Below are 18528 nucleotides of genomic sequence, written 5' to 3'. Positions count from 1 at the left end.
CCAAGGGGTGGCATAAGGACATAGTAGAAAATGTCATTCTTCTTTTCTTTCAGGCAGTGTTCATACTCTTCATATCCCCTTATTTAGTCATATCTTTGGGAACAGCAGCGTATTTAGTGTGCATATACGTTTCTCATTGTCACTTTATTTGCTCACAAAAATATGCTCACAACGTCAGTGTATGTTTAGAAGTCTAGTTTATTTTATTTAAACAATTATACCATTTCACTGGTAGCTCAGATCAGATCATTTCATTAGTACAGGGTCAAAAATTACAGCCAGGATACCTCAACATAAAAAAGACAACAGCTAATTTATTTGTTCATATTTTCCCTTCAGTTAACATGATGCTAACAATTCATGTGCATGGCAAACAGAAGAAAACAGACTGTCTCAAACACAATAAGTAGCACTGTTAACCTGAATAGATGGAATCTAGCAGAATTAAAGCCAGAAGCAGTTATGCTTTCTCAGCAGCATACAGCATGAAGCCGGTGAATGTGTTGTAGTGGGTGGTGTCGTCGCAGATGTTGCATCCTTTCTGCAGGTTGACGGACACCTGGTCGCCTGCCTTCAGGTGCGTGACGACGACAACAGTGTTGCTGTCCTCGCTGTCCAGTCCGTTCTTCTCGACAAGGGGAGCCACAGCCACGCCGTTCAACTGCAGCAGGGCGCAGGTGGCCTGGGGCAGGTCCAAAAGAGACCGGCTGTATACAGTGGCAGCCAGGTTGTAGACACCTGAGTAAGGAACGGTGAAGATGCCCGTCTGCACGTTGTAGCTATTTCCCAGGTTGAGGAAGGCGTGCTTGAAGGGGACCCCTCTGTCATCGCTGAAGGGGCCAAAGCAGGTCAAACTTCTCTCGTTGTTCAGGGCGACGGAGAAGGCGGTGCGGTTGTCTGAAGAGCCAGATAGAAGAAAAGGTTCTGGTTAGAGGGATTGGTTGGCCGTGCTTGCTCTACACTGCATTGTGCTGGGTGTGAACACTCACTTTTAATATAGTTGAGGGTCATCTTAGAGTGCATCAGCTGCTGGCTCATTTCTTTAACCGTCATGTTAAAGAACTCCTCCATCCTCGCCATCTGTTTCTGCATCAGACAGCAGCCACATTCTGCTTGGTCATTAGTGCACACTGTAAATGCCCACAAAAAAACATACATTAGTTTTGCAGACGAGACTTGGTAGAGACTCTGTCTAAAGAGACTCTGTAAAGAGACAGGTAACCCACTTATGTTTAGATTAGGGTCTGCAGGGGGTGTGGTGAGGACCGGTCCGTGCCAGGAGAATTGAGTTTGCTCCTGACCAAAAACTGCATGCAGCAGACACAGCAGAACAATTGCTGGAACAACATAAAAATTAAAACACTGGATTAATCAGGAAAGGTTTTTCACAAATACCTTTGCTGCTCTAAGCTGACTTTGAAGATCTTTAAATATTGTTAAGTTTGAACCATAAATTACTATCAAATCGACACATCTTTTGCTATTCTTGTAAACCAAGCATGAATTATCAGATGTGCTCTGTTAAATTTAAAGTTTTAATACATTTAGCCTAATGTATTTCTCCTTTTGTATCTTCAGCACTAACAACTATAACCACAATTAGAAAATCAGGCACTCAAACGTCAAAGTCTGTGAAGCTCTAACTCTTAGTCTCACCTTTCATGTTGGCAAGTGATAGCGATCCTTCTGAAGGAGAGGAAAGGTGTTCACCGATAAGACAGGAACAGAGAATATATATTTGTTGTGTTGCTCCTCCCTTGTTAACCATCTGTCTTTGCTCCTCCTTGTCCTTTACGTCCCTCCCAATTGCCTTCAAAACCTCATGAGCGAGGATAGATTTCTTCATACCTGCAGGCTATCCATCCCTGACATTTGCTCATAGTTTGGGGCTTTGTTGTTCATGCTTCTCAGGTATTATCCGTCACCTGCAGGAGGTGTACTAATCTTTTGGTTAAATAACTGAGCTGCTCGGTGTCCAAACCAAACTCCTGGCCTGGGTCCTTTTTTTATTTTTAGAAGGATGTTTGACAATTCCCATTCTAAGTCAGAAATGTACATACTTCCATATTTGGCATGATTGCCACATTAAGTGTGGATTTTTAACAATGCATTTGAATTGTTTGTTTTCTCCATAAACTAACATCTCAGCATAGTCCACAAATTTCTATTATGGCTAAGGCCCAGCTTGTTCAACCACCTGACTACTACTCAAAAATCAACCCCTTCAATTATGCCTTTAAGAACCAAGGCTAAAATGCCAATTTTGACATATTTTGCTATTATGGCTGTAAAATGGCCAGAGAATGCCCAAGTCTACGAACTTTGGCCCCTCTTGCCAGGGGGGACTTGAACTTGACTTTCCAACACCTGGTTAATGACTATTGCATATTATAAAGCATTGTCAGCTCTTTAAAAGAAGACAAATGCAAAATCAAATTTGTTTTTTAAGGCTTTAATGAGAATACATTTTCTGATTGTTAATGAAGTTTTGATTTGACATTTGAAATGTGAGCCTACACATGTTCTGAACAATCACAAGTCATTTTTTGAGTCTAGGACACTGGGTGTGCAAAAAACAGTGCAAAACATAATATACATAGGCGGAAATTTGGCCAAATAACATTACAAAGGTATATAAAATGTGTTATGAACATTCTCAAGTCATGTATTAATATTGCACATGAACTTTTGATTTGAAACTTGAAATATCAACCTTTACATGTGTGCAAAAAACAGTGCAAAAGATAACTATATACACACACTGAGAAAAAAGTGCATTTTTAACATTCATAAGTCAAAATAAAAACAATAATATCTCTCCCTGCATCTCCCTCTCCCTTGTGGTGAGATGTAGTCACCATGGCTGGGACCACTGCAGGATGGCTGCTCATCAGAAGAGAGAACATTGATGGAAGAAAATTGGAAAAATTGCCAAGTCCCACACTCAAAATCATTTGCAGTGTAGCTTGAATTTCTTCAAACTGAAAAAGTTTTTTTCAATCACAAGTGCTTGATTTTTCCTCATTTTACACATAATGAGAAATAAATAATTATATTCAACGCATCAGTGGGGTAAGTGCTGAAAGTAAAATGGATAACAAATGAAAATCTTTCATTTTTACAGAAGCAGCAAACACAATGATTTCCATCATTGTTTTTTTTTCCCCAACATTATCTTTATTGGTTTTTCAACGTTTCCAATAATATACAGGACACAAGTGTGCTCTCACATCAAAGGAAAAGTCCAGGGTAGTTAAATTATTGTCCAGCATTCAACTTGTCTTTCCTTGCAAACCAGCTCTTTATGAGATATTTTAGAGCAGCACTTATTACATACAGAATATATATGAGAAAAGAAAAATAATGCCCCCAACCCCAAGCCCCCCTGAGAAGAAACAACAATTACAACAATAATGGTTGCTCTATTTTCCAGGATTTAGCCCAAACCGCAACTATAATTCACCACCGACAACCCTCATATCCATGTTTTCTATATATTCCATAAAAGGACCCCAAATATTTTGAAATAACAATAGTTTCCCTTTTATAATGAAAGTAATCTTTTCCATTGGTAATGTTGTGGATATTTCATTAATCCAGTTAATGAATTTTGGTTTACTGGTACTCCATGAGAGTGCTATGACTCTTTTTGCAAGTAGTGAACATAAATCCATGGCAGTAATAACCTTTCTGGACATATGTCTGTCAGAATATAAACCTAGAATGAACAATTTGGGGTCAAAAACTAGTTTTATACCTAGAATAGTCTCTAGAGCTTGTTTAATCTCCCTCCAGAATAGTTTAACCTTCTTAAATTTCCAGATACAATGGAAGAATGTTCCCTTCTCCTCTCCACATCTGATACACAGGTCTGGGATGGCACCGTTGTACTTATTAAGCTTTTCTGGCATCACATATGTTCTCATTAACCAATTATATTGCAGTACTTTGAGGCGTGTATTGATAGTTTGTGTTTGTGCTTCAGCACATGCCCTCTCCCAGTCCTCTGAAGGCAAGTGCTCCTGTAAATCCTCCCTCCAGGCATTGAGCTTCCATAAAGAACAGTCAGAGGATCCCTCCACTAGCATGCTATATAGTTTGGAGATAATTCCTTTTCTAAAGCAATCATTCTTAATTTCGATTTCCAAGGTGGACAGCAGAGGGATGGATTCACATTGATTTTGAGAGGATCTAGTAACATTTCTCATCTGTAGATATTTAAAATAATGTTTACTTGGGATATCATACCTGGCCTTCAACTCTTCAAATGGCAAATTGTAATATGTCATTGTAATATGTACAAATAATAGATATGTCTCATATGTTACATAAACACTCTCTGACAAATAATTATGATAAAATTGAGCTAAACACAAAATTTGTTCTAAATCTTACAATTTATGCTAAAAACAACATACCTCAGTTTTATAGTAGTAACACCGGCCGCGCCAGCAACATAGTGCCGGCGATATGGCGGTACTTAAAGGGTTTTAATATATTCAGCAGCTCACATAACAAGCCACATGGTTTTGTAATCATACGAGACACTACTGAGCACACTGACTGAAGTAATGAAAAAATGAAATGTGCCTGAATTCAAACTTCACATCCCAGCATGCTGGATGGCTGAAACTTGAAAAAAATGAATGTTCCAATAAGACAATGATCCCAGAGACAGAAAAACTACTTTTGATTGGCCACAACATTCAAACTACTCACAAAGGAAGTAATTCATGCAACATTATTTAGACCTCTACATTTTTCAGATACTCCCTCGCAGTGGATCAGAACAAAGTTTATGTTATACTAAAGACAGTGTAAACGCCTCAAGAACATCTTGGGGTCAACAAAAGGTCATGATGGAGACTTGGATTTCCTTTTCTTCAGATCTGAGTCAGAAAAGCTTGTACCGCATTAGGACCATAACATGCCATACGATTTTGGTCCAATGTAATTTACAGTAATATATATATATATGACGAATCTGATTCTGGTTACCATGACAACATGCACAAACGTTTTTGACCATGTGCGTCCTGCAGATGTATAGCAATACTGAAATTGGGGGGGAATCAAAGAAATATTCTTCTGTCTGCATCCAAAATGAAAAAACAGAACAATTCCAAATGATTTCGGCTTAAATAATTAGCATCACCCCAGTTAGAAGAGACTTTTGGTTCCTTCAGTTACAATTAAAAGGAGTTAAATATAATAATACATGAAAAAACCTAATGATTAATACTCCAAATTCAAACCGAAAATCACTATTGAAAACAAAAGTTTAAAATAAGATGCTTATTATTTTATTACCTTATAACCATTAGTAAAATTCAAATCACAATCAGGTTGATACACAAATAACATTCATGGAATCGCATACAGTAAATATATTTCTATGCACATTAGAGCCATAAAACATTTTAAGGGCTTAAAATTTAGTTTCACATTATTCCAACCAAACAGGGAGGCTCTATCAAAAATAATCAAAAATAATCATTAGCTCAGTCCAGTTGACAAATAGTGAGCGAGTCCCCTACTCCTGCCCACAGCCTGAACCCTGCGTACAATGGCCCGGTGAACTGAGTCTCGTAGTGATGGATGAGATGAGCCTGGTTATTGATGATGCTGTAAAAGTTTAGAATCCCTCCATGCTGGTCCAGATAGATGCCAATCCGCTTTGCCTTAGGTGAGCCCAGCAGTTTTTCCTGGTTATTGTGCCAAAAGGAGAAGCCAGTCCCAGACCAGTATAGGCTCCAGGACTGAGAATTGTGACCCAAACGGCTTTTGTTGTCAGAGCCTTTACGCTCCATCTCCTTGTAAGCAACACCAACGGTGACCTGGATGGTACCAGAGAGAGTAAAACAAATTAAAGAGCAGCAAACCATACAACTATAGCAGGAAGTGGCAGGTTTGATGATGTGAGTGATATGGCTCTCCACTCAGGGTGGCAGTAGATCAATGGTGGCAGAAGCACCTGGAGGTAAAAAACAAAAAAACAACAACAAACATCTGCCAGTTGTGCCCTGAGATGAACATGCTGCTTATATGCAGGTCATTTCAGTGGGACGTTGACGCAGCCACTTGCAACAGAGAATGAGGGGGGCTGGGTGTATTAAGGTCCTCTACTTTATGTAGGGCTTCAGAGCAGTGTTCCCTTATTTTTTCACCATCCTAAACATTTTGATAATTTCCAGCATTTTCATTGGTTTTAGAAAGGCAGAAATGAATGATAGATGAACAATAATAATGTTTTCCATGTATTAAATGACTAAGGGTAATGGTAAAGGCTCTAGTATTTATAGCAGCTTTGCCTTTCAATAAAACTGAGCACACAACTTGAAGTGGAAGTTAACTTGTCACGTCTTCACTATTTTTAGTCAGTCACACTCGAAATTTGGAGAAACGGAGCTTTCAAAAACCATTGAAGTTTATGTGGACGTTTGCAATCATGAAGGCCAGAAGGTTTTGCTTTGTGGGGCTTGTCAAAGTAAATTGCAAGTCAAGTGCAACTACAGTTGGGTACAGCTGTAACAAAATCTGCAAAAGAGAAGGCTTCAAAATAAGCTATACACACGAAAAAACCCTAAAGGCGAGTTGACATTTAATAACGGCCTCGAATGTTAGCTTTAAAAAGGCCAGGTTTGCATTGTATTGGTGTTTTTAGTAGTACAGAAATGTAAGAGTCTGCAGCTGCTGTGGTGAATGGGTTAAACTTGACTCAAGACTTTGTGATGCATTGACAGAGGGACCCACCCTGGGCACCATTCATCAAAGAGCTGCCACAGACAGCAGGTAATAAAAGTGGAGGACACATAAAATGTGCAAATTACCAAAAATCCGGAAAATCCAATCCTTAATGATCGTGATCGACGATCACTTAAACGTTTGGTGAAATCTAAGAAAAACCAACAGTAGAACTCCAGGCAATGTTTAATAGTGAAAGTAAGAGCATTTCCACACGCACAATGTGAAGAAAACTCAAGGGATTGGGACTGAACAGCTGTGTAGCCTTAAGAAAACCACTAATCAGTGAGGCTAACCGAAAAATAAGGCTTCAATTTGGTAGGGAGCATAAAGATTGGACTCTAGAGCAATGGAAGAAGGTCATATGGTCTGATGAGTCCAGATTTACCCTTTTGCAGAGTGATGGGTGCATCAGGGTAAGAAGAGAGGCAGGTGAAGTGATGCACCCATCATGCCTAGTGGCTACTGTTCAAGCCTGTGGTGCTATGATCTGGGGTTGCTGCAGTTGGTCAAGTCTGGGTTCAGCAACAGTAAGTGTTCAAAGAATGAGGTCAGCTGACTACCTGAATATACTGAATGATCAGATTATTCCATCAATGGATTTTTTTCTTCCCTGATGGCACGGGCATATTTCAAGATAATTCATTGGGCTCGAATTGTGAAAGAGTGGTTCAGGGAGCATGAGACATCATTCTCACACATGGATTGGCCACCACAGAGTCCAGACCTTAACCCCATTGACAATCTTTGGGACGTGCTGGAGAAGGTTTTGCACAGCGGTCAGACTCTACCATCATCAATGCAAAATCTTGGTGAAAAATTAATGCAACACTAGGTAAAAATAAATCTTGTGACATAACAGAAGCTTATCAAAACAATGCCACAGTGAATGCATGCTGTAATCAAAGATGCAGGCGATCAAATGAAATATTAGAGTGTGTGACCTTGTTTTTTTTGGTGGTGACTTTTTTTTGGCCAGGCAGTGTATAATAAAACAATTGCCATCCAAGTGGCTCATTTAGGTCTTACATGCTAATTTACCAACACACCTTATCGATGTTAGTAGGTTGCAATTAGCCAGACATACAGTAGTGCTAATAATATGTTAGCATCAGAGGTACGTAGTAACTAGACATGTTTACTCCCTTATATTTACTTGAGTAACTTCTTGAAAACAAATTGTACTTCTAACCAAAAATGCTGAGGCTTCTGGTTTCTAAACAAACTTCATTGTTTTAATATTACTTCCTATCTGCTAGGCCCTTTGTGATATTTGAAAGTCAAGTGAACATACTGTAAACTGTATTTATTTTCACCAGAAGTACTTTGAACTGGTCTAACATGTATGCAGTACCTAAGTGCATACATGTTAGACCAGTATTGGTTTCAAATATTTTATGTTGCAGAAAACACATTTGGAAATGCATTTTTTTTTACTTTCCCAAATGTGTTATTTTGTAATGATGCGGTTTGTTTTACTGATTTTTTAATTTTATTATTTTAAATACCAGAACCTGCACATAATGTTATACTTTGCCTCCACGAGAAGTCATTTTGACAAATAAAATCAGCATCAACAGTTCAAGTACTCTTTACTTAAGCAGCCTTTTCAATCAAACACTTTTTACTTCTTGCGTAATTTGTTTTGGATGACTAGTTTTTACTCCTACTTAAAAATATATTGAAGTTGTGCTACTATGACTTGAGTACAATTTCTCACTGCTATGCTCACCTCTGCTTAGCATGGAAAAATCTAAAGCACTGGTGTTTAGTGGCATCCTTGAATTTTCATGTATTCAGTGATCTCAAATCTCCCTAATTAAAAGTGAAGATGACCACACAGTGAGGGGAGATATTAAAACCCATTAATCCACTAGTTTTGACGTTTCTGTCAAAATGACAGTCATGAACATTCATTAATGGCAGACACACAATAATTAGTATTATTATGATTATCCAAGCATAAAGAAAGGCAAATGTGCACTGAATGCTAATGTGTAATGATTCACCTTCTGGCTAGTCCACTCCACCTCCCAGTAATAAGGGCTCCCTGCCAGAGACTCTTTGCAGAGAACTTGTCTCCAGAAGAAGAAGCGATCAGGGTGGTCAGGAGGATTAAGGTTTTCAGCACGCATCGTAATCTTACGACAATCATCTGAGAGCTTCATGTGGCGGTATGTTGTGTTGGGGTCCATGGTAGGTTCAAAGCGGACTAGAGAAACAGGAAGCATTGTGATGAAGTCTCGGGAGGCTTTAGTGCAGTTGTTTTCATTATGAAGGATAAAACACACTCACATTTTAACATCTCCTCCCTTGTTTTCGGCTCTGGATTCACAAGCCTAATTGATGTTTCTACAACAACAAATTCATAATGATGCATTTTTGAGCAATACAATTGATATGGAAGGTTCAGTTTGGATGCTTTGCAAGTTGAAGTACCTTGACGTCGAGGGGGTGGGAGTGGTGGAGGGGGTACTGAAGCTTCATATCCAAAATAGGTGGGGAAAGAGAAAAATAATTTTAAAGATAAAAAAAAAAAAAGATCCTATCCATATGATCAAGCATCAGTACATCATCAACCCTGTCCTGCTTTGTTCTAATTTTACCTTGATGACTCATAGAGCCTCTGAATCTTGAAGACTCACGTGCTGTGGAGGAAACAATGACACAATGAGTCTTGGCATATTTTATAATAAAAAAACATCCTTGTTATGTGAATAAGAAACTTACACTGAAGTTGGAGAGGTGGCAAAGCTGGAGAAATATCTATTTCTTCATAGACTACAGAAAAGAAAATACTCTGTAAAAAGTAAGGCTTTTCCATCGAATTTAAAATGAAACCTTTTCAAACTTGAGAATATGCTAGGTAGCTTTGCAAAAGAAGAGCTTTCCCAACCTGAATCTTGTGTAGTGGCCTGACCAGAATTATCAGTGGATATTGTGCTTGTTTCTGACACACCGTTTGGTGTTGAAGCCATGGGTTCATGACTCACTACAAAGAAAACAACATTTTAGCCATGAAGAGAACAGCAAATAAAGAAAAAACAATGAGAAGGGAAGAGAATCTGACTTATTTTGACAATCTTGGCCAAACTGTCTTTGCAGAGGTCTTGCATTGATTCTTGCAGCCCTTTTATGACCGATCGTATGGAGGCCACTACGGCTTCCTCCTGATCAATCCCAGACTGTCCTGTGGCATCATTCTGCCCCAGCGGCTCCGTTAGGTAGAAATTCTTGAGAGACAAATGTTGCAAGGATTCAGGAAGAAGAAAAAAAAAACCAACAACCCATCTTTCAATTCCCCAAATCTGGTGAAAAAGAACGAAACCATCGTGCGGAAAAATCCTGCTTTACCTTCAAGAAGCTGATGTCATCCTGCATGTAAGCCAGCCTGCTTAGCTCTTCACCTTTGAGATGAAGCTGTGCTAAATCTTGCTCTAAACACTTGACCAGTCCCTCAACGTGATCGTCAAAGACCATCTCATGATCACTAAGGAGCTTGCCAACCTGTGTCCCTGTAAGATTCAGACTTTTAACCAGCTCAGGAAATAACTCAGAACTCTCTCTTTGAAGGGCCTGTAGCAAAGCCTAGAAGCCAAGAGAGGAAGACACAAAAATGCTGTAAATGTCCATGCCTAACAGATAAAAAGAGCGAGATTTTTTATTTGCATAGAACGTACAGTCACAAGAACAAATAAAAGAGTAATTAAAAGGACAAGCCTAAGAATACCTAAACACTAAAATTAACAAAAATATACTAGAAGGAATTAACAAAAATGAGGTTCACAAACCTTGTGCTGACGAGCCGTATGTGGGATTTTCCCGGTCATCCTCTCAGTCTCCTGGATTCTCCTGTGTACCTCTGCCTGCATCTGGATGACCTCTTTCTAGAAACATTTCACAGTATGTTGGGCAAAGTGAATAAATGCATTGTAGTGAAGTAAGATCACAGCAGAGACAAATAAAGGTAGTTCTTGATTCACCTGATCTATATTTCTACTCACCAAATATGCAAAAAGCACACCAAACCCATTACCAAGGTGGGAGTTTTGCCAATTACATACCTGTCTCTCTCTTCTTTCGTCTTGTGGTCTAACCACACGATGTCCTGTGTGTCCATCTTGGCAGCACATTACACACACACACTCCTCGTCTTCATGGCAAAATAGATCCAGTGGTTGGTTGTGTTGAGGGCAGGGTCTGGGTTCCACTGAAGGCAGATGTGGGTACATGCTCCCCTTCCTCGGTCCAATATCAGGTACAACGTCTAAGTAGAAGGGCCTTGATGGTCCAGCTGAATAGATGCCCACCAAGGAGCTTTGCTTTATACTGTTTGTTCTTAGTTTCTCCATGGCCTGTGCAAGCAGATTGTTCTTGCCAACACAAGGCCGAGGAGTGAAGAGCTGCCTACACTGCGGGCAGGTGTACTGACCTTTGTCTTCTTCTTTGTCCCAGTGGTTTTTGATGCAATTCAAGCAGTAAGAGTGTCCACATGTTAGAGTGGTGGGGTCTTTCAGAGTTTCCAGACATACTGAGCAAGCAAAGCTGTCCTCTTCAGGCCAAGCTGAGGCCATAATGATGCTTGAGGTCTTGAAGGTATGGATGAACCAGAAAAGGTTTAAGTTTACAAAAATCAGTGCTTAAAGCAAAAAGAAAGGACAACGAGGAACTAAAATACCAAAATGGCAGTTGACTTGAATCACAAGCCACTGAAATACTCAAGCTGCCTTGGCTTGGGGTGGGGCTTGTTGAACAGGTGTGGTGAGGAGTTTCTTCCAAATTATGTCATTGGTGTTTCTCAATTGTAAAGTGAGTACTTTTAACTAAAACCATTTTAATAATTCTTTTGAAATTATCAACACGAAATACTTAGGATAAATGTTAAAAAAATATGAACTAACAGTAGGTTTAATTTTATTTATTTTTTTAACGAAAGGAATTGAAGAGCAAATTTTCGTTCCCTTTGGAAAACAAAGTAGCAAACAAGACAAACAGGTTTTTTTTTTAGCACTAAGGAACAATGACGCAGTTGAGGTGTTTTCGTGGAGATTTAACCACCAATATTGTCAACATTTTTTTTCTACAACCAACCCAGCCCCTATTCGACAAAAAGCAGAGGAAAAACGGGCTATACAGGTCCTTCTCAAAATATTAGCATATTGTGATAAAGTTAATTATTTTCCATAATGTAATGATGAAAATTTAACATTCATATATTTTAGATTCATTGCACACTAACTGAAATATTTCAGGTCTTTTATTGTCTTAATACAGATGATTTTGGCATACAGCTCATGAAAACCCAAAATTCCTATCTCACAAAATTAGCATATCTTTAAAAGGGTCTCTAAATGAGCTATGAACCTAATCATCTGAATCAACGAGTTAACTCTAAACACCTGCAAAAGATTCCTGAGGCCTTTAAAACTCCCAGCCTGGTTCATCACTCAAACCCCCAATCATGGGTAAGACTGCCGACCTGACTGTTGTCCAGAAGGCCACTATTGACACCCTCAAGCAAGAGGGTAAGACACAGAAAGAAATTTCTGAACAAATAGGCTGTTCCCAGAGTACTGTATCAAGGCACCTCAGTGGGAAGTCTGTGGGAAGGAAAAAGTGTGGCAGAAAACGCTGCACAACGAGAAGAGGTGACCGGACCCTGAGGAAGATTGTAGAGAAGGGCCGATTCCAGACCTTGGGGGACCTGCGGAAGCAGTGGACTGAGTCTGGAGTAGAAACATCCAGAGCCACCGTGCACAGGCGTGTGCAGGAAATGGGCTACAGGTGCCGCATTCCCCAGGTCAAGCCACTTTTGAACCAGAGACAGCGGCAGAAGCGCCTGACCTGGGCTACAGAGAAGCAGCACTGGACTGTTGCTCAGTGGTCCAAAGTACTTTTTTTGGATGAAAGCAAATTCTGCATGTCATTCGGAAATCAAGGTGCCAGAGTCTGGAGGAAGACTGGGGAGAAGGAAATGCCAAAATGCCAGAAGTCCAGTGTCAAGTACCCACAGTCAGTGATGGTCTGGGGTGCCATGTCAGCTGCTGGTGTTGGTCCACTGTGTTTTATCAAGGGCAGGGTCAATGCAGCTAGCTATCAGGAGATTTTGGAGCACTTCATGCTTCCATCTGCTGAAAAGCTTTATGGAGATGAAGATTTCATTTTTCAGCACGACCTGGCACCTGCTCACAGTGCCAAAACCACTGGTAAATGGTTTACTGACCATGGTATCACTGTGCTCAATTGGCCTGCCAACTCTCCTGACCTGAACCCCATAGAGAATCTGTGGGATATTGTGAAGAGAACGTTGAGAGACTCAAGACCCAACACTCTGGATGAGCTAAAGGCCGCTATCGAAGCATCCTGGGCCTCCATAAAACCTCAGCAGTGCCACAGGCTGATTGCCTCCATGCCACGCCGCATTGAAGCAGTCATTTCTGCAAAAGGATTTCCAACCAAGTATTGAGTGCATAACTGTACATGATTATTTGAAGGTTGACGTTTTTTGTATTAAAAACACTTTTCTTTTATTGGTCGGATGAAATATGCTAATTTTGTGAGATAGGAATTTTGGGTTTTCATGAGCTGTATGCCAAAATCATTCGTATTAAGACAATAAAAGACCTGAAATATTTCAGTTAGTGTGCAATTAATCTAAAATATATGAATGTTAAATTTTCATCATGACATTATGGAAAATAATTAACTTTATCATAATATGCTAATTTTTTGAGAAGGACCTGTATGTGAGGTACGTTTGACGTCAACACAGAGGGCGGCACTGACGCAAGTGATGTAACTCAGTTGGGTCCGCATCATTTTCCCACCAGCGCACGCTATTTAGAGGTTTTGTCCAACGGATTTTTATTAAATCAAATACAAATACAAAGGACCAAGAACAAGTAACATAAACTCATATATATAGATGTGATCGGTATGATGAGGACAATTTTGTAAAATATTTTTATGACCTTACAGGGTTAAGAATGTAGCCTGCGTCGCAAGTGCTGTGTGGAGGGTTCTTGAACATCTGGTAAAATGCCATGTTTTTCTGTATTATATTTTTGGATATTTTATTTTTTACTATATTTATGAAACGAATAGTCCAAGCTTTGCCTGTTTAAGAAATTATTTTATTTGTCTTGTGATTACTTTAATTATATTTTCCCTTATTTATTTATTCTGGTGAGAATAAAACTGGTTTTAAATGTTCAGTCCGTTCCAGTCTCTGCTCTTTGGGTGCAGGCTTACTTGCTCCTTGTGAAAGCACGAGCTGTAAGCCCTGTGGCCTTCACCCCAACATGTCAATGTCCTTCCACAACCTTAGGGTTGTGCTTGAAAATCTGTGTATATGTTTCATTTATTTGTTTACATACAGTGCCTTGCAAAAGTATTAACCCTCCCCTGGCATTTTCCATGTTTTGTTGCCTCACAACCTGGAATTAAAATGTTTTGTTTGAGAGATTGCACCATTTCATTTCCAGAACCTACCTACCACTATGAAGATGTTTCATTTTTTTTATTGTAATGCAAACAGAAAATCCCTCAATGTAAAACTGCTCCAGCTCCTTCATGTTGGATGGTTTTGGCTTGTTAGCAAGTCTAAGATTCTGAACTGGACTGAGGGCTTTGACTTCAACTTGGCTATTCACATTTAAATGTTTCCCCTTAAACTACTCAAGTGTTGCTTTAGCAGTATGCTTTGGGTCATTGTCATATGTTTTGCTAAAGAATATCCCTGTATTTAGCATCATCTATCTTTCCCTCAACTTAGACCAGTTTTCCAGTCCCTGCTTCTACTTAATGCTAAGCAACAACATGTTATTTGCCAGTGAATAAATATATGAATGAAATCAGCGAAAATACTTAATATGTTACAGGCTGTGTATTAAACATATTTTTCATTTGTTGCATATTCATCTTGTAAGCCTGTAATATAACAATAATAAATCTGAGTTGCTCTGGTTAAGCAATCCACCCCTCCCTCGCCGGACGTTTTCATACTTTCTACCCTAAGTCGGCGCCGTGAAGAGCAAAAGGAGCAGCTAGCTCCTGGGCAGCTAGCCGGTGGTAGCACGACGATTGACCAGGTACTGTTGATCTATGTCTCATTGTGAACATTTTCAGCTCTTTGTTACGTTTTGCTCTAGTAAATATGTCACCGACACATATTAATCACCGCTGTGGGACATGCTGGATAGCTGTAGCTTGTAAAACACACATTTCAGCTCTGTTACGGTTGACATTAGCTTGCTAGCTTTCTGTGTTGCAGGTGTTTTGCTCACTTAGCCAAATAGTTTGGGTTGGTTTTCGGAGAGCTCCTCTTACAGAGGGCTGCTACTAGAGAACTGTTGTGTGTTATTTGCCCGTTAAATAATCAGTGAATTTATTGCCTTAAGTTAAAGTAAGTCACATTAAGGTCAGGCAGCAGCAAAGTTTGACTTTAGGCACAAACTTTAGCTGCTGGTTGTTGAAATAGTGTATTTATGTTTTGGCTGAAAATGTGAACGTTCTCAAATTTTGTCACCTTACAACACATTTCAAAGTGTTTTATTAGGATTTTTATGACAGACTGATATAAAGTATTTCCTAAATGTGATGTAGAAGAAAAGATGCTGCATGGTTTCCTGAATTTTTTATAAATCAAAATCTGAAAAGTGTGACGGGCATTTGTATTTTTTTTTTATATCTAGTTATTGGAAGTCAGTCAGTCTCCTGTGTTGAGGCTGAAAAATGTAGCATCAGGTTCACATGAGCATTATTCATGTTGAGTCTCAGCCTGTCTGACATTGTTCTCAGTGTGTTTCTGTTTGTTTTACAGGATGTTTAGAGGTTCACCAATCCTGGTTTGGGCTTGTCCTTCAAGGTCATCGCAGCTGTTGAGACAATTGAACCTTTTTGCTTTCTCTGAACGTGTTAGCTCTGCAGGATTGGAAGTAAAACACATTCATGACAGGAGACCTGGAGAAACCCGTGAAAAGACTTTATGCTGTTTAGCGCAGCTGTCGTCTCTCAGCGCAGACAGTGAGACGTATCAGCTGGAAGACCTTACATCTGAAAACCCCCTCTCCAAAGCCATTTTGAAAAGCTATTATCACCACCCTCTGGTTTCTACCAAAACCAAAGTAGCATCTAATCTTTTTAGCGCTTTCTGGAACTGTTTAATCAATAATAGTTTCTGGCCTTGGGATCCTAACCAGATTACATTTAGTCTCATTAATAAGAGCCAATGTAACTTTCTCCAGAACTGTCTGCATCCCAAACACAGTTCTTATAGTTCTTTCAAAATGCCAGCACTTAACCCCTGGATTTTAAACCAGCTCCACTTTCAAGCACAACTCTACTACCGCTCTGCTCATCAAATCAGAACTGTTCATCAGGCTGTCCCTCGTGTGGCAGACACCTGGAGGGACTGCATGTCCCCTGAGAATGAAAACAGATGTCGACAGGTCCTGCAGGCCAACTGGAAGCTCTACGACATGGAGAAAGTAAGAACAGGGGCCCGTCAGACTCAAGGAAAGAACAAGGGGAAGTGGGCTTCCATCTTGGTTTCCCTCTGCTACAATGAGGGCGGACCGGCGTTTCTTTTTACTCTGCGGTCCTCTACGCTGAAGGGCAGGCACAAAGGAGACGTCAGGTTAGTGGGAAGCAGGAGACAAACTTGCAGCGGTGGTGTTGTTCTGTACTTTGTATTTTATGGATTCCCAGTCCGAGAACAATATTATGTGTCATTCTTGTAGCTTTGCTGGAGGAAAGAGTGATCCGTCAGACAGAGATGTAGTGGCCACAGCATTACGGGAAGCCAGAGAGGAGCTGGGAGTTACTGTTCCAACTGAGAGGGTCTGGGGTGTCATGAAACCTCTGAGGGACGCAGTGAGTGGAAGGGTTTTGTTTTGAACCGGTTTGAAAGCTAACTTTTCTTTGAAACCGTCAAGGTAATAACAATGAAGATAATAAGGCAATGAATATCATTAAAGAGTCGAAAGTAACTTGATGTCCTGAATCACAGCGATGTAAATCCAGCTGTTCTGCAGCAGGCCTCAGAGGTTTGTTAGAGAAGAATAGTGAACCATCGGCATCATGAAGACCAAGAAGCACGGCAGACAGATCAGGGAGAAGGTTTGATGAGAGGTTATAGGCAGGGTTAGGTTACATTGCAATATCCCAAGATTTTCTGTCCATCTGAACATGGAAAGATGTGACCGTCCACCAAAGCTGGTTGGATGGGCAATGAGTAGCCAAATAGGCTGATGATATCTCTAGAGGAGCTACAGAGATCCATAGCTCAGGTGGGAGAATCTGTTGACTAAGTAACTTGGAGTCATGTACTCCTTAAATCGGACCATTATCCAAGAGTTGTTGTTGAAAGAAACCATTTAGTGAACATGCAGAAGAAAACTCTGGTCAGATGAAAACAAAATGTTACTTTTTGGCTATGTGAAAAATACTGTGGAGAAAAAAACTGTGAGCACATCACTCATGTGAAAAATGGTGGTGGCAGCATCATGTTGTGGGGTTGCTGTTCAGGAGGGACCAGAAAGCTGAGCAGAGCTGATGGGAAGATAGATGGCGCTAAATACAGGTCAATACTGGTAGAAATCTGTTAGAGGCAGCAGACCAATTGAGACTGGAGAGGTTCGCCTTCCAGCAAGGCAACAATAATAAATGTGCAGCCAGAGCTGTACTGGGACGACTTGGATCCAAGCATAGTCGTGTGTTAGAATGGCCCAGTCAAAGTCTAGATCTAAATCCAACTGAGAATGTGGTTGTAATTTGACAAAATATGAGAAAGTTTAAGCGTTGTGACTTTCTTATGTTCTGACTCGGATGTGTATGTTGTTATTCCTCTGCAGTCGGGGATGATGATTGCTCCAGTGTTGGCTAACCTTGGTCCTCTTGAGGAGTTGACTTTCAAACCGAACCCAGAGGAGGTACGGTCAGAGGCATAACGATGATTTGACCCAGGGATGTCAGGTCGAATGGTTTGGTTACGCATTGAAAACGATGAAAAATGTTGTACAGTGAACTTTATTTGACTGTATTATTTTCCAGGTGGACGAGATCTTCACCTTATCCCTGTCACACCTGTCCAGCCCCCAGAACCGTGGCTACACACACTTCCGTAGTGGTGACAAGCATGGATACACACTCCCAGTGTTTCGTAATGGTAAACATCGAGTGTGGGGTCTGACTGCAGTCGCTCTGGACCATACTCTGAAACTTATTATACCTCCATACAGTTCTGTTACAGAAAGTTTCAATTCTTAAATGCTTTATTTGAAGCAACTATCATGTATCAATAATCAGCCCCTCTAATTCATCCACTCTAATTTTAATTATATATGATTTGTTGTGTTTATCAAGTTTTAGGAGAAGGATCTTTTCTCCTGTACATTTACTGAAAAAAAATAATATAATCTGTTATGCATAAAGACAGCTGCCTGCTTTTTTGACCTCACTGAAGAAATATACTGTTTAAATTTTTCTCCTAGGATTTTTCGTTTAGTTAATAAAGTGATGGAGTCAATTTTTTGTCTGACTGATCCACATATGACCGAAACACAAGAACACTCGTGAAGTCATGTATAGTGAACCAAGGCGGCTGTAAAAAGATCCTGTTTGCCTTCTTATTTCCTCGTTGATTGAACCCAGACTGCTAAAAGCCTAAATGATGAAAGCATTTCATGTTGGTGGAAAAAACACAGCAATAAAGATTACTGGTTTTTATTTTTACAGTATCTGTAAACTCACATGACTTTTGGGTCTTTTTTACTTTTAGAGGTT

General features: G+C 39.9%; 3 protein-coding genes across 7 annotated transcripts; 1 reads left to right on the top strand and 2 right to left on the bottom strand.

Moving 5' to 3' along the window:
• Window positions 1–180: 180 nt before the first annotated feature.
• On the bottom strand, window positions 181–1697 carry LOC124884531 (C1q-related factor-like). Its single transcript, XM_047392482.1, has 4 exons — window positions 1657–1697; window positions 1227–1337; window positions 990–1130; window positions 181–897 (listed from the first exon to the last, which is right to left on the bottom strand). Exons 1-4 carry the CDS (start codon window positions 1661–1663, stop codon window positions 461–463), a joined length of 696 nt encoding a protein of 231 aa, XP_047248438.1. The 5' UTR covers window positions 1664–1697; the 3' UTR covers window positions 181–460.
• Window positions 1698–5280: 3583 nt separating this feature from the next.
• On the bottom strand, window positions 5281–11829 carry ftr86 (finTRIM family, member 86). 3 transcript variants are annotated; one of them, XM_047390855.1, is made up of 12 exons: window positions 11177–11826; window positions 10809–11038; window positions 10536–10631; window positions 10099–10332; window positions 9815–9977; window positions 9641–9736; window positions 9475–9525; window positions 9351–9392; window positions 9184–9225; window positions 9040–9096; window positions 8754–8956; window positions 5281–5837 (listed from the first exon to the last, which is right to left on the bottom strand). In XM_047390855.1, the coding sequence occupies exons 1-12, from the start codon at window positions 11316–11318 to the stop codon at window positions 5502–5504; spliced, it is 1692 nt and encodes a 563-aa protein (XP_047246811.1). In that variant the 5' UTR covers window positions 11319–11826; the 3' UTR covers window positions 5281–5501. The 3 variants fall into 3 exon arrangements, with proteins under 3 accessions (XP_047246811.1, XP_047246810.1, XP_047246809.1); XM_047390854.1 differs by having other exon boundaries at window positions 9665–9736; window positions 10809–11829; XM_047390853.1 differs by having other exon boundaries at window positions 10809–11827.
• A 2887-nt stretch (window positions 11830–14716) lies between these two features.
• nudt8 (nudix (nucleoside diphosphate linked moiety X)-type motif 8) lies at window positions 14717–18494 on the top strand. Of its 3 annotated transcripts, none has more exons than XM_047391258.1 (5): window positions 14717–14834; window positions 15566–16381; window positions 16485–16617; window positions 17598–17675; window positions 17797–18494. In XM_047391258.1, exons 2-5 carry the CDS (start codon window positions 15567–15569, stop codon window positions 18010–18012), a joined length of 1242 nt encoding a protein of 413 aa, XP_047247214.1. In that variant the 5' UTR covers window positions 14717–14834; window position 15566; the 3' UTR covers window positions 18013–18494. The 3 variants fall into 3 exon arrangements, with proteins under 3 accessions (XP_047247214.1, XP_047247217.1, XP_047247215.1); XM_047391261.1 differs by having other exon boundaries at window positions 17598–17709; window positions 17797–17857; XM_047391259.1 differs by having other exon boundaries at window positions 17598–17718; window positions 17797–17857.
• The last annotated feature ends 34 nt before the right edge of the window (window positions 18495–18528 follow it).

The sequence above is a fragment of the Girardinichthys multiradiatus genome, chromosome 18 (assembly GCF_021462225.1).
Source record: "Girardinichthys multiradiatus isolate DD_20200921_A chromosome 18, DD_fGirMul_XY1, whole genome shotgun sequence".
In the NCBI taxonomy this organism is placed as follows: Eukaryota; Metazoa; Chordata; class Actinopteri; order Cyprinodontiformes; family Goodeidae; genus Girardinichthys; species Girardinichthys multiradiatus.
This window is presented reverse-complemented; position numbering and strand designations above follow the sequence as displayed.

Bases quoted from the DNA above. Each gene is read 5' to 3' on its own strand.
- LOC124884531 (XM_047392482.1), bottom strand. The intron at 1,131-1,226 runs GTGGGTTACCTG...GGGCATTTACAG, and splicing joins AGACCCTAATCTAAACATAA to TGTGCACTAATGACCAAGCA. The intron at 898-989 runs GTGAGTGTTCAC...CTGGCTCTTCAG, and splicing joins GACCCTCAACTATATTAAAA to ACAACCGCACCGCCTTCTCC.
- nudt8 (XM_047391258.1), top strand. From the start codon at position 15,567: ATGTTTAGAGGTTCACCAATCCTGGTTTGGGCTTGTCCTTCAAGGTCA. The intron at 16,618-17,597 runs GTGAGTGGAAGG...ATTCCTCTGCAG, and splicing joins TGAAACCTCTGAGGGACGCA to TCGGGGATGATGATTGCTCC. The intron at 17,676-17,796 runs GTACGGTCAGAG...ATTATTTTCCAG, and splicing joins TCAAACCGAACCCAGAGGAG to GTGGACGAGATCTTCACCTT.
- ftr86 (XM_047390853.1), bottom strand. From the start codon at position 11,318: ATGGCCTCAGCTTGGCCTGAAGAGGACAGCTTTGCTTGCTCAGTATGT. The intron at 9,737-9,814 runs GTCAGATTCTCT...TTTTCTTTGTAG, and splicing joins GGCCAAGATTGTCAAAATAA to TGAGTCATGAACCCATGGCT. The intron at 9,393-9,474 runs GTAAGTTTCTTA...TTTCCTCCACAG, and splicing joins GCCACCTCTCCAACTTCAGT to CACGTGAGTCTTCAAGATTC.